At 38.2% G+C, this 13,531-nt stretch overlaps 2 protein-coding genes across 2 annotated transcripts; both read right to left on the bottom strand.

The window, feature by feature from the left end:
* Positions 1 to 650: 650 nt before the first annotated feature.
* On the bottom strand, positions 651 to 4,283 carry zte38 (zebrafish testis-expressed 38). The gene is made up of 13 exons (XM_028593584.1): positions 4,199 to 4,283; positions 3,807 to 3,868; positions 3,447 to 3,591; positions 3,079 to 3,142; positions 2,880 to 2,916; positions 2,746 to 2,766; positions 2,622 to 2,648; positions 2,425 to 2,492; positions 2,184 to 2,332; positions 1,863 to 2,095; positions 1,224 to 1,272; positions 1,107 to 1,147; positions 651 to 1,025 (listed from the first exon to the last, which is right to left on the bottom strand). The coding sequence occupies exons 2-13, from the start codon at positions 3,855 to 3,857 to the stop codon at positions 978 to 980; spliced, it is 933 nt and encodes a 310-aa protein (XP_028449385.1). The 5' UTR covers positions 3,858 to 3,868; positions 4,199 to 4,283; the 3' UTR covers positions 651 to 977.
* A 1,525-nt stretch (positions 4,284 to 5,808) lies between these two features.
* prdx1 (peroxiredoxin 1) lies at positions 5,809 to 9,726 on the bottom strand. Its single transcript, XM_028592609.1, has 6 exons — positions 9,624 to 9,726; positions 7,959 to 8,075; positions 7,609 to 7,762; positions 7,393 to 7,515; positions 6,755 to 6,885; positions 5,809 to 6,201 (listed from the first exon to the last, which is right to left on the bottom strand). The coding sequence occupies exons 2-6, from the start codon at positions 8,062 to 8,064 to the stop codon at positions 6,119 to 6,121; spliced, it is 597 nt and encodes a 198-aa protein (XP_028448410.1). The 5' UTR covers positions 8,065 to 8,075; positions 9,624 to 9,726; the 3' UTR covers positions 5,809 to 6,118.
* Between the last annotated feature and the right edge of the window lie 3,805 nt (positions 9,727 to 13,531).

The following is a 13,531-nucleotide window of genomic DNA, read 5'->3' as shown; positions in this document are numbered from 1 at the left end:
ACCTCCTCAGTCGAGGTTCCAAGCGAGCTGAGACGAGCCGAGAAGGTGACGTGAAACCCTGCAGGCTGCTGATTGGTCAGAAAGAATCGTCACTGATCACTGCATTGCTAGCGACAGATGGCATTTTTAAATAGTTTAGCCAGCTGTGTTTTTTTCTGCCGGAGGCTCCACGCAGAGTTTTCTTCGTAGCATACAAGTGGCCTGATGTTTATACTTGTGCGCTTGTGTGTGTGTGTGGGGAGCTGGTGAGCGAGGGAGAAGTGGAGTGCCGGCGATTAGCTCCACAGCAAGTAGTGACTCTAGCGTCATATAGTGAGAGAAACACCACGGTGGGAAATCTGGAGCAGTAAAAGTTAACTATCTCATTGATTTCATGTTGTTTACGGAGAAGGAGAACCAGGAAATGAGTCGGGGAAATGCAACGCTACCAAGCCACGCCCACAGCAGTCGCTATGACGACCAGCCACGCTGAAGCGATACTAAAATCTGCAATGGAAAAGGGACGCACAGTGCCACGAGGCGAGTCGAGTCGAGTAGGTACCATGTAATGGAAAAACGCCAATACTGTGATATTTGATTTGCACTTTTTTTTTTCTTGCTTAATATATTCTTTCATCCATGTGTAGAATAAAATATTTAGATACAATTTTTTTTTTTTTTTTTACATGTCCAGCTTTATTTCTTGAGCAATACACATCAATATATTTGTATACATACAAAATAATAAAAAATCTTGAACATTGTCTTAATGTATGGTGTAAATATTGTACACTTTAATATACCTTTCTTGTACAATGTTTAAATGAAAAATGTGAACGTAATATCCGGTCTTGTGGGTAGAGACAATTATGTAAGGAACCTGTCGAACACATTTTTATATCTAAAACAATAGTGTTTAACACTGCATTGAAATTAATAAATAGTTCACCTTTGTGTTTACATTGCTAGCAAAGCTTTTGTTTTGTGTAATGTTGTGGCTAAAATCTTCTTTTCTTCCTCGACAGATTTTTGGCAGCTGCCTTTCTCTAAGATAGACAAAAAAGATAATCACTTGTCCAGTCTGCATTGTGTCTCTAAAAATAAGCATGCCTCTAGTACAACTCTACCTTTGCCAGGGGTCTCTTTGGTTTCTTGAACTGTGCAGACTCTGTTTAAAGGAATGCCAACAGCGTAAACCTTTTGATTGATTTTACAGTTTTGATACAGAAGCAGAACAGACTTACCATCTTCGGAAGGTAGATCCTCTTCGCTGTACGATTTCTTTCGAGGGTCCTGTAATCAGGTGTTTACAATTATAATAATCTTACAGCAAACTGCACCAACTAAAGAAAAATCCTTGTTATAGGTGAACTGACATTTAATAGGAATGAGCTAGATTTAGTACTTTTCGAGAAAATGACAGCAGCAAAGAAAGAGGGAATGTTGCGCTTGCTTACTTAGAGACGACTACAAAACTGAAATCCTGCACTTAAATAATCCTCTATCTCAGGGGTGTCAAACTCATTTTTATTAAGGGCCACAATGGAAAGAGAGAAACACACCAAGTGCCAGACATGTAGAGTTTATTGACGTGCTTTTGTTACTGCATGTCACTTTCTTTTTAATATTTTGGTAGCTTTTTTTCCTCATTTTTGTTCTGATTTTTTTTTGGCTTTCTCAGACATTTGTCAGCTTTTTTTTTTTTTTTTAACAACAACCTGTTTCACAGCCTGAATATGAAAACTCTCAGAGTCGGCAAATCTGCCATATTCGGCTTTGAATGTCAGGTAATTGCAGTTTATACGGGCCGGATCAAAATCTGCAACGGGACGGATTTGGCCCGCGGGCCTTGAGTTTGACACATGTGCTCTATCTGGACCCACCGTAATCGCTTCCCTCTCTGGACAATTTCTCTGAGAAACCTGTTTGGCTTCCGTCAGTTGGTTCCCTTTTTGAAGCTTCTCCAGCCAGCCTTGTTCTGCTGACACACGCACTCTCAAGGTGTGGAATGCTGTCTGCACCTCTCCCACCTTGAAGTGCACAGCCATGCCTTCGAACCAGAGGTTGTCACATTCGCCCTCCTTAAAGCCTGGTGGTTGGTAGTCAGCAGGGGTGACTTTGAAAGGAGAGCAGAAGGAGATGTTTACCTATGCAACCCAAGAAATGACCCTAGATTCTTCGGCAGAGACATTAATGAGTCTTACCATCATCATAATAGTAGAGCTTCATGGTGAGGTACACATTGTTGGGGAGGGCATCCAGGTTCTGCATAAGCAGGAAGAGCTTCCTGATGAGCAGCACCGAGGCTCTCTTGGTGTCCTCCAATGTCACCTGCATCTCCACATCATTGTTCCTGTGGTTTCATGGAGGTTATATCATCATCAATTCAATCACACATGGAGGCCTTATCCAACACATTGATGCAAACAGAATGCCCATCCAAACCTGAGTATGTCCATCTCTGGCCCCTTCTCAGTGTATTTGAATTTGAACTGGTATGACTCAATAATGCACTGCAAACAGGAGAAGAAATGTTTCTAATCAGACTTAACACTGGAATTATGATTTGACAAAATATGCTAACAGTTTGTTTCTCTTCATAATCTTAACACATAATTTCAGTATTTTATGAGAGAACTTACATTAGGTTCATCTGGATTGGTGTACACCTAGATTGCAATAATATGTACAGTTATTCTTCTGTTTTTTTTTCTCTAAGCAATGTGTTAACTAATAAATGTTGCTGTACCAACTTAATGTACATACCCCAATGAATACAATCTGGAGCTGTTAAGAGGAAAACAATGAACAATAATAAAAAAATAGTGGTAGTATTGATCAAAATGGCAGACCACGTGAAACATTTAAAATTCAAAGTTTTCATGGATGCATTAACTTACATACTGCTTCTCTAATGCATCAAAGCAGCCCATCATCCTGGAGCATACACAATTACAACAGGGGGAAAACATCAATTAGGATGGGAAATGACCTGCTGCCACTGATTATTACTGCCAACTTACCACCTCTAGTGATCAGCTAGCTGATGTTGTCAGCAGAGCTAAGTACTACTGTATATTCTGGGAATTTTATGTTTACCATTTCACAACTTTGCTGGCACCAGGGGTGTTGCAGTCTTCACGCAAAACTTTGATGCACAAATCTGGTGAGATGGCAACACGACAGCATATATTACTCTTTGAAAAAGACCAACGATTACCATTACCCTGTACATTCCTTTGGCTTTTTCAATAGGTTTTCTACTACTATACGGGTTTGCTAAAGGTCCAAAATATTGTTTATCGTGGGTTTCCATCACAACTGGAATTACAATATAACACTGCCTTTTGTAATGAAACGTGTGAAACAAGTTCTAATATAGGGTTAGGTCTATTCCTATAAAGTGCATGCATGATTTTTCCTGATTTTCCAGAACCTTTAGGCTATTTACGGTCATTTGTGTTCACCTTCCAGATATCTGGATCTGTAGGCATCCTCTGGAAAAATCCCTCTGAGGTAGGTGATGGAAGAGACTGCCACAGCCATCATCCTCTTGACGAAGACAAGGGACTCTTGCTTTGTTTTCAAGTCATTCAGGAATAATCCTGTCCACTTTTAGATAAACAAAGACGTTGAATAAAATGAGAAAACATTTGGGCCAAATGTTGCTTGTAACTTGAAGGCCACACGATGGCGCAATTGTCTACGTTAAGTGTCCTCCAGAGCAGATTTAGATATATGTTAAACTTGGGATTTATAAATCAATAAACTGATTAAATCAAATGGTAACGTTAATTATCGTTTGCTAGTATGTGGTGTGGTCAAACCTCGGCCGTCTCCTCCTTGCTCTTCCTGATGCACATCTTCCCGGCTGCCATTTTCTCTTTTTCTGTTGTGGAGGTACGATTAATTAACCAAGCTAACAAGATGAATATACAATATTCAATCTCTGATAATACAGCAGACGTTTTCTCACAGAATTATTTTTAATATTTTGCTCAATGTAACGTTGGTCGCCTATACCAAGCTTAGCTAAACAAGTTAAGCTAAAGTTACTCAAACACTAAAACATAAGACATTATCATATTGTGTCTTTCCCGCCAAAAGTACGTCTACGATGAGTTATATGCGGTGTACATAAATTACGGTAATGACATTTAGCTAATGTGCCTTAATATCAAGTAAGTATGTGGATTGAATGAATATTACATATTATTACCTTATCGTTAGAAAATAACGTATTTTTCGGCACTTTAATCCATAAAAGTGTGGTATTTCATTTTCAGTCATCCCCACTGTCAGAGGAGGGGAGGGGGGGGGGGGGTCAAAGGGTACAGATCACAGATCCCTTAAATGGGATAAAGTACAACAATTGACTTACTGAGTTATATCACTGAAAGTAAAAGTTATATGTATATACATGATAAATGTAGTTATTATTAAAAACACATTTCAAATTGTCATCTGATACCAGAACCCCCGCAGTTATTTTGAAAATGGTGCGGTCGAAACTCGTCAGATGTGCACACATGTGCCAGTCAGAGCCATAGAGATGTCTTTCTCTATCACTCTGGTGCCACTAATGTAAAGATTTAAAGCGAACTGTGGCAGCCTGCCTGACGAGCTAAAAAAAAAAAAAAAAAGCTCAAAAAGAAAAGACAGGGTACAGAGAGAAAGAAGGAAAGAGACAATGGCCAAATGTCTGGCCAAAAAAATAGTGTGAAGCACCAGGTATTCATGATAGGGGGTGGTAGCGGTGGTGCTGCTGAGTGGGTGTGGATTTTCAAATTGGGCCCCCTGTCCATAATTTCTAATGGCTGACTAGGGTCAAGGTGCAGGTTCAAGTCAAATACAGTACATTGAGAGAAAGTTAATTTACTGTCTGGCACGCTCAACCAGAGTTCAGTTACCAGCTCTATTTGCTTATAGCAGCAAAAACACAGGTGTAATTAATAATATTAATGATGGCCCCAATGTTTGATTTAGGTGTGCCAGTAGTTTTATGATCATTACTTTTCATCCTATGACAAGTAAAACAATTCTGTGAAGTTTAAAGATAAAAAAATAAAGGCCCCTTGTGGCCAGGTTGGAGCAGTGGTAGAGCAGGCGCACATGTACTGAGAGGTTTATGGCTCAACGCAGAGGTCCAGGGTTCAAATCTGACCTGTGACGATTTCCTGCATGTCTACCCCTCTCTCTCACCTAGTTGTCCTGTCAAAAATTAGAGGTGGAAAAGCCCAAAAAATAATCTTAAAAATAAATAAAAGGCCCAACTCACATAAGTATTTTCAGTTACTCTGGCTGACAAGGCTAGCTGCTTCTCAGTTAAATGCTAACAAAAATTAAGTGTGGTAACCTGTTAGGGAGAGCACATTTATTTTAAACTTACTCAATGTCTATACATGGACATAATTCAGCTGCATAAGACTTCATCTTATTTTAGATACTTTATATTTTTGATTTGTTTGACTATGTGCTTTAATTGTTAAACTGAAGTAATAGACGTGATAGATTTAAGAGAATCATAGTACCCCAATCTAATGCTGTGTCGTTTTCAGAGTACTTAATACATTGTACATGAACACACAAAAAAAGCAGTCTGACTACACTGCCTAACTATTCTGGCATAAGGGAAAAAACACTTTGGCTTGTATTTCTTTAAACCAATCACAACCATCCTCGGGATAGCGGAGATAGCGAGAGGGAAGGGACAGACGCGCCCTAATGTACATCCAATGAGTCAGACTAAGCTGTACCTGACTTGATACCACTAAAAAAAAAAAAAAAAAGGAAAAAATGTCCAACATAATTCAGAGAGGTGCTTGTGGCTTCATTTCAATAAAAATGTTTTTATAGTCCTTTGCATCTAACAATAGTAAGGTATATGACACGAAAGAACAACCAGACATTTATCTCAGTCCGACAGTGAAAAAAGCATACATTACCACAACATAATTACACAATGATATACTTTGGTTATAAGTGCACTATTCACTCTACAGACAAAATATCATGTTGACTACAAAAACTGTCTCCTAACCACTCCTCCACAGGCACAGTGGCTGACAAATATTGTTCTCTGGAAATGTAATCTCTAAATGAAATCTACAGCAGGCTGCAGACTCTGGGTTTGGGTTTATTACTGCTTGGAGAAGAAGTCTTTGCTCTTCTGGACGTCAGGCTTGATGGTGTCACTTCCTGGTTTCCAGCCGGCTGGGCAGACTGAAAAGATAAGCCTGTAATGAGTCTTGTGCCAATATGACACATACAGTATACAACCTCTATAGCCTTGGGTTTAAAGCAGTGAAATGTATTTAACGTTTGGCTGCATAATGTAAAGTTTCTTTATGTTAGACCATGCTTAATTTATTGCCTTCCTTTAAGTTTAAAATCATGTCTAAACCCGTTATAAAGTTCATGTGAACCTAAGCACTAATAAGAATATCCACCATTGAATGGGAATAAGCCTTTATGGTCTATGCCCTGTCTGACATATGTGTCGCAAATTCTTTTCCCCACAGCCAACTTAAAATTCAAATAATGTAATGCTGTTAGAAGTATAACTGCTAAATTATCAATATAACCATATTTGGGTCATGGTGAGAAAGGTGAGAGTAACTATATCACTCTATAGCACATATCAAGCAATCTTGAAGTTTTTTAGTAACAGAAAAGTTTAATAAACTCAATTTATGTGCTACAGGACAGTAAAATTCATCGCATACATTATGGTGCCAAACGTGCAGTATGTTACAGCAGTAAGTAGGCTGCTTACCTTCTCCGTGCTTGTCAGTGAACTGAAAGGCTTGGACCAAACGCATAGTCTCGTCAACAGAGCGTCCAACTGGGAGGTCGTTGATGGTGATCTGTCTCAGGATGCCCTTGTCGTCAATGATGAACAGACCCCTGAAAGAGAGAGAAAGAGGAGTTCATGAGTCTCTGAAGACTCTAGACCCAGAAAGGAGCAGTAAGTGAAGGCAGAAAAGTCTATGTTCTCCTACTTCGATGCCTGAAACATCTTTAGGGTTGTGCATTTAAAGGGACAGTTCACCCCAAAATCAAAAATACATATTTTTCTAATTATCAATCTGGATTGTTTTGGTGTGAGCTGCGCAGTGTTAAAGATATCAGCCATTGAGAGGTCTGCCTTCTCTTAAATATAAATGAACTAGATGGCACTCGGCTTATGATGATGTCGCCAACACTGGGCAACATCAAAACAATCTAGATTGATAATTAGCACTACAGGTGAGAGGAAAAATGTGTACTTTTGATTTTGCGGTCAACTGTCCCTTTAATGATATGTGAAGAAAAGTGTGCCATCACCCTCAGGTTGCAACAGCAACTAACACTGGCTTTATGGTTTCTAAATCTTTATCGCAACACACTGAAACGCCACATTGTTAAACCCACCTGTAGGCGATGCCCTCATCCTCCTTTAGGACACCATAATCTGTGGAGATGGTGCGCCGTGTGTCAGATACTAGGGGAATCTTCATGGCACCCAGACCGCCCTGCTTTCGTGGTGTGTTGGTCCTTTGAAAACATAAACCCAAAATTAAAAAGTGAGGAGTTTGCAAGAGTGAATGCACACACAATCACTGTGTAAAATACAAAGCTTGCAAATACCATGCGAAATGGGAGAAGTGTGAGTCAACAGAGGCGGCGATGATCTCGCAGCCGATCTTCCTGAAGTCTTCGGCTGCATCGCTGAAAGCGATGATCTCAGTTGGACACACAAAGGTGAAGTCCAGTGGATAGAAGAAAAAGATAACATATTTCCCTGCACCAAAGGGAAAGACAACAAATAAGGCTATTGCGTTTCAAATGTAACAATGAACCTACGGTCTTTAGTAGTGTAAATTAATGTCTATCCAATATATCGTGGAATCACAAAGCAGTGAATCACACTCCAGGAGAGAGCGTCATCAAAGCATATCCTCCACGCAACAGAAGATGAGACACAGGTGGAGGCATACCTCTGTAGTCAGACAGCTTCAGGTCGCTGAACTGTCCGTCTGGCATCACCGCCTTAGCTGTGAAGTCCGGGGCCAGCTTTCCAATTTGAGCCTTGCCTGCAGCCATCTTCAGTCTAACTGGATAACAGAAGAAAAAAAACTGTTTATGTGTTAAACAATCACAATGCAAAACAGCTGTTCATTGTTGCTTTTGTGTGTAGAGTCATAAATAAAGCATAACCCTTCCTCCAAAATAAATAAATAATAATAATAATAATAATAATAATAATAATAATAATAATAATAATAATAAAAAAATAAAATAAAGGAAACCCATTTGTCTAATTGTTCTGTCTCATATGAAAGCACTATGTATTTTAGGGCTGCAACTAATAATTTTATTTTTTGAATTTTCTGTTTCAACTGATCTGCTGATTATTATCACGATTAAATTGAGTATTTGTTTTGTATATAATTTGTCTGTTATATGAGTAAACATATTAAGTTGCCATCATATAAGATGAAGAGAAGAAGCAAATCCTCACATTAGAGACAATTTTCTCTAAAAAAAAAAAATATTTATCGATTATCAAATAGTTAATAAGTTAATAGACGATTAATAGTTAATTAATCGTCCAATTATTTTAGCTTTTATTTATTTGAACATGTGCTACACCCAAATACATTTGTTCTGTTAACAAAATTCGAAAATGAATGGGCAACTATTTTGATAATAGATTGACTTGAGGCAATTGTGCAAGCAACAATATTACTTGGAAATTATTATGGGCATTTCACTATTTTCTGACACAAGAAAACAATTAGCAAAAATGTATAGGCCTAATTAAAGGTGAAGCAAATAAAATGTTATTATAAAGCATGTCTTCAGAGTGAAGCCATTCTTAGAACTATTAAATATTAGTTTCACATGGAAGTAGCAAAATGTATAATACTGTGTCTAATACAATGTAGTATATGCTACTGTATATTTATTATGTAAGCATGAAGAGATAAAGACAATGATATCTGATACAGGCTAGTAAATGTTTAATAATTCATTCTTACGCAGACCTCAGCTCAGACTGCTGTTATTTCAGCATCCAGCACTCGAACTGGGAGCTTAAACTGGCAACAACCAAACAACCAAAACCAATGAACCATTTCCACTTTTCCGTTTAATTTCACAGTTGTTTCCGCATATGGATACCTACAATTTTTTAACTTTTTTTTCTTGATACATATACCTGGTACAGTTTCAGGAATTTGCCCACCTGTGTTCAATGGTCGAGTAATAACTAGAACGCCCGAGGGCATTTTGGTATTTCACTAATTTAGCTAACGTTAACGTCAACTTAAGCACAACAATCTCAACATTTTCACTTGGTATTTGAGTTGAGAGTAACCGGTAAATTAGCCTAGTTTCTGTCAGTGGAAACTTTAACAAGAACAAACTAGCAACAAATGAACCTTTTTCTTATCATATCTACTTATAAAAACCTTTTTTTTTTCAAAATGATCATCTTTTGGTGAAAACCCACTTCTTGAACAGTGAATTCAGCCAAAGCTACGCAACTAAACTCGTAGACTATAATAAACCGAACAAATGAACACTTTGATGTAAAACGGCACGAGTAAAACGGCACGAGAAAAGCATAATTATAATTTTTCTATAACACATATGCCTACCTCAGCTTTGATCAGCCCACACCGGCAGAAACAGGAGAAGAGAGTGCACGAGCTGACCATAGACAGTATATGAGCTGACAGTCTCGATTGAGGAATTTATACCACGGCGTACTTCTCGCGATAAGACTGTTCAGAACGTGACTACAGGACTACAGACCACTTTCCCAAGTTCCCCAATCTCAACCTTCCACTACACCAGCATGACTTTGCAGTTTTCCTTATGACTTCTGAGAAAACATGTTGCTATTTTTTGTGAAGCCACAAGAGGCCTCTGTGATATATTCTTCACATTTAATTTTACAATACTATAATAATTATTAATATAATTAATGTATAGGACAGTCTTCCCTTTCTAGATAAGTTCTACATGTCTTACATGTTCCCCATCCAAGCTACACAGCCACAGGGGTTACAGAGTCATGAGGTTTCATCATGACTCTGCAATACATTGTCATCATGAGCAGAAAGACATTTCACCTTCACATTGCTGCTGCAACCTTGGCTCGCAGTTGAAGCATCTTAGTGCCTTATCAATGATTTACTGATTTACTTTTCTGCTCAGGAAATAAACCATCTCTCCATCCAACCCCCTTTTTTATTTTGTCTTTTGTTCTTTAATGACCATATTAAACAGACTTCTCTAATTTTTCAACTTCTGCCCAGGGCTGAGATCCTCAGACATGGCCTTGAAGACAATAATAAGGTAACATTCAACATTAAAGTTCTTTTTTTTGTTGCATTGTGATAGTAAATTTTCACCAGAGTGCATTTCAGAAGAATCTAAAGGAACTCATTTTAATGAATCAGCAGTTTCCCAAAACAGATACGAACAATAGCACCATTGTTTTTGAAACATATAGAACAAATTCAATGCACTTCATATATTCCTTATAGACAGAGACCATTGCACATTCTTCATTCTATTAAGCTATGTAAGACTGTTGCACATGCTGGCTATTTCCTCCATGTTTCCAGGATTGTCACTTACTACCAAGCTCTTTTGGATTTACTGCATGGGCGGTGCACTATTGCAACATCTTGTACTTTACCTGTGGGCTACAGAAGGCATTTTTCATTCTCATTTCCTCCTCACCTCTGCTATATTTACTTTATGACAAGGCTGAGGAACAGCAACTCCTTTAAATGTTCACACACTATATATATATATATATATATATATATATATATATATATATATATATATATATAAGCCTGTCCTCTTTAATGATTGGCTGAACAGTCCTAATGTCACACTGAGACTCCACAGGACAGGGTGAGACCCTTTCTATTATTTCATCATCTATACTGATTCCTTAGTGGCATGATGAATCAGGACATAGATTTATAGTTCATTAAAATATGTGCATTTTCCCATTCATGATATCTATTATTCCCAAATTTTCACTTAAGGTTAAATGTATACTTCAGATTGTTGGACAAAAGTGTAAAGCTCTGACAGCTAACTGGAAAGATCTGTACATATTTCCCACATCTAATTTACACCCAAAACTAATATACTGAACAATAAGCCTTGTGTGTGACAATTACTCCCCTCCTAGAAGTGAAAACACAATGAAAGGGAAGTGAAGCTGGTTTCACAGTTAATGCCACATGCTGTAGGTCACAGTGTATCACAAATTGCATTGTAGTTTTGTCATTGAGTTTTATGTCAAACTAGCTTGATAGTAGCTAGGATTTAGTGAACCCATTGAGAAATTCTTAACTACAAAATTACAATTTTATCACAAATCAAATATCCAAAAAGAGATGCTTGCACATGAACACATAGGCCTACTGTATGTTTTCAAACCATCATTTTTAGATAAGTGAAACTTGCATTGTATTAGTTCACCTGAGTCTGTAACGTGGACAGAAAGAGGCTTTTATCTGTTCAAACAGCCCCTCCACCGTGCCTCCTTTCTCTGCTGTCACCAAGCGATGTCTTTGCATGCTGTTGCCATGAGCACCGCATCAAGGGCCAGATAAGAGGGGGCACACAATAACCTCTTAGAAGCACCGCAGTGGGCTAGTGATCAAACGTTGTCCTGTGTTTATCTCCTGTTTCACAATATTCCCATAATTAGTGCATCTGCTCAACTGCTGGTTCCAAAGCAACTGGATGTATGAAGGGCACTTGTGCGCCCATCATGTTTTGTCATGTTTAGCCGTGCAAATAATCAAAACAGTTCTTTTAAACCGATGAAAAACTGTTGCAAAGTATTGGTAGTTTTGAATCAAATCAAATATTGGTAAATAAACACAGTTCTGTGTTCTCTTTGAGTAAATCCCCAAGTGCATTAATGTGAGGGTATACAAATATGTTTAAAGGCTTCACATATTGTTAAATTATGGATTGATGGTATATAGTGCATCACTGCTCGGTGGGATTTTCATTAAAAAGGTGTATATCAGCTCTAACACACCCAACAAATGGAAGCAAATGTTAATTTTAACGAGGAAAGAAAAATTGGACCAGGAAATGTGCGGTTAACTTAGCTTAGCATTTAGACTGGAAAGAGGCGGATACAGCTAGCCTGGCTCTGTCCAAAGGTAACAAAATTCGCCTACCAGCATGTACCTTTAAAGTTCAAACACATTATATCTCTTTTGTTTAAGTTGTACACATTTTGTTACCTTTGGCCAAACTAGCAGTTTGCCCATGTTTCCAGTCTGAAATAAGCTATAACAGACAAACATGAGCGTGGTATTAATCTCCTCATCTCTGCAAGAAAGCCAATACGTGACTGAACCTTTAAAGATAAAAATATACTCCTGTCCTCTTTACCTTTAATCTTCTGCAATATAGCTTTTACCTAAAATAAATTCCCCCGAGAATATTTCCACTCAAACTGCCTCTGATTGAAAGACATGTGAGTTAAACGAGCTGTGGTGTGTTGTCTTGGTAGATTTTACTGTGAAATTATAGCTGTTGTCTTTAATTATGACAGTCTGAGGAGGGATAAGTGGGATTGTCTCAGTGTGAGGTTGATTGGATGCCAGGTCCAGACTTGTCTTGACGAAGGAGGCAGGGAGTGGAGTGGAGCCAGCAGGAGGAGCTTATGAGCTGGGCAATCCCTGTCCTTCACAGCATGACATGACAGCAGCACTCAGTATGTGGCATCTTTCTTCCTTTTTTTTACAGTAGTCTCACACACACACACACACACACACACACACACACACACACACACATACACAAACACACTTATTTCACAATAACAGAGATTATTGCAGATCTGCCCATTCAGCCCATAGCAATAGCTAATTTAACTGACAAAAATAAATACATTTTGAAAAACGCTGGAATGAAAATAAAATTAACTGTAACAAACTTTTATCTTGAAAAGAAGCAGAATGAAATAACATGTCATTATAATGAGCAGAGCTTTTAAACATGCATTGATTATCTCACTTTTTGTTGCATTATACTGTATTTTTTCTTCATTATATGATGTGAGTATTTGATAACGTCATATTTACATATTACACATATTTAGGCCTAGGCTACTTACACTCTTGATTTCCATAGTAGTAGTAGTAGCAAAGATTATACAAGCAGTGAGAGCACTTGATATCATCTTGTCAGAGTCTACATTTGCTCTGTGCCTTTAAAGGAACACGCCGACTTATTGGGAATTTAGCTTATTCACCGTAACCCCCAGAGTTAGACAAGTCGATACATACCCTTCTCATCTCCGTGCGTGCTGTAATGCTGTCTGACGGCTCCAGCGGCATCAGGCCAGCACAGAACATGCAGGTGAATGGTTCCAGTAATCCTACTGCTCCGAATAAGTGACAAAATAACGCCAACATGTTCCTATTTACATGTTGTGATTTATAGAGTCACAGCGTGTACAAAAAATAACGTAACATGAGACACAGCCGTCGTTTTTTAACTATGACAAGTT

The sequence above is a fragment of the Perca flavescens genome, chromosome 12 (genome assembly GCF_004354835.1).
Source record: "Perca flavescens isolate YP-PL-M2 chromosome 12, PFLA_1.0, whole genome shotgun sequence".
Classification (NCBI taxonomy): Eukaryota; Metazoa; Chordata; class Actinopteri; order Perciformes; family Percidae; genus Perca; species Perca flavescens.
Note: the sequence above shows the minus strand (reverse complement) of the source record. Positions and strands in the feature narration are given on the sequence as shown.

Bases quoted from the DNA above. Each gene is read 5' to 3' on its own strand.
- zte38 (XM_028593584.1), bottom strand. From the start codon at position 3,857: ATGGCAGCCGGGAAGATGTGCATCAGGAAGAGCAAGGAGGAGACGGCC. The intron at 2,096-2,183 runs GTAAGACTCATT...CTCCTTTCAAAG, and splicing joins GCTCTACTATTATGATGATG to TCACCCCTGCTGACTACCAA. The intron at 1,026-1,106 runs GTAGAGTTGTAC...TGTCTATCTTAG, and splicing joins CAAAGAGACCCCTGGCAAAG to AGAAAGGCAGCTGCCAAAAA.
- prdx1 (XM_028592609.1), bottom strand. From the start codon at position 8,064: ATGGCTGCAGGCAAGGCTCAAATTGGAAAGCTGGCCCCGGACTTCACA. The intron at 6,886-7,392 runs GTGGGTTTAACA...TCTCTCTTTCAG, and splicing joins GATGAGGGCATCGCCTACAG to GGGTCTGTTCATCATTGACG. The intron at 6,202-6,754 runs GTAAGCAGCCTA...TTATCTTTTCAG, and splicing joins CACTGACAAGCACGGAGAAG to TCTGCCCAGCCGGCTGGAAA.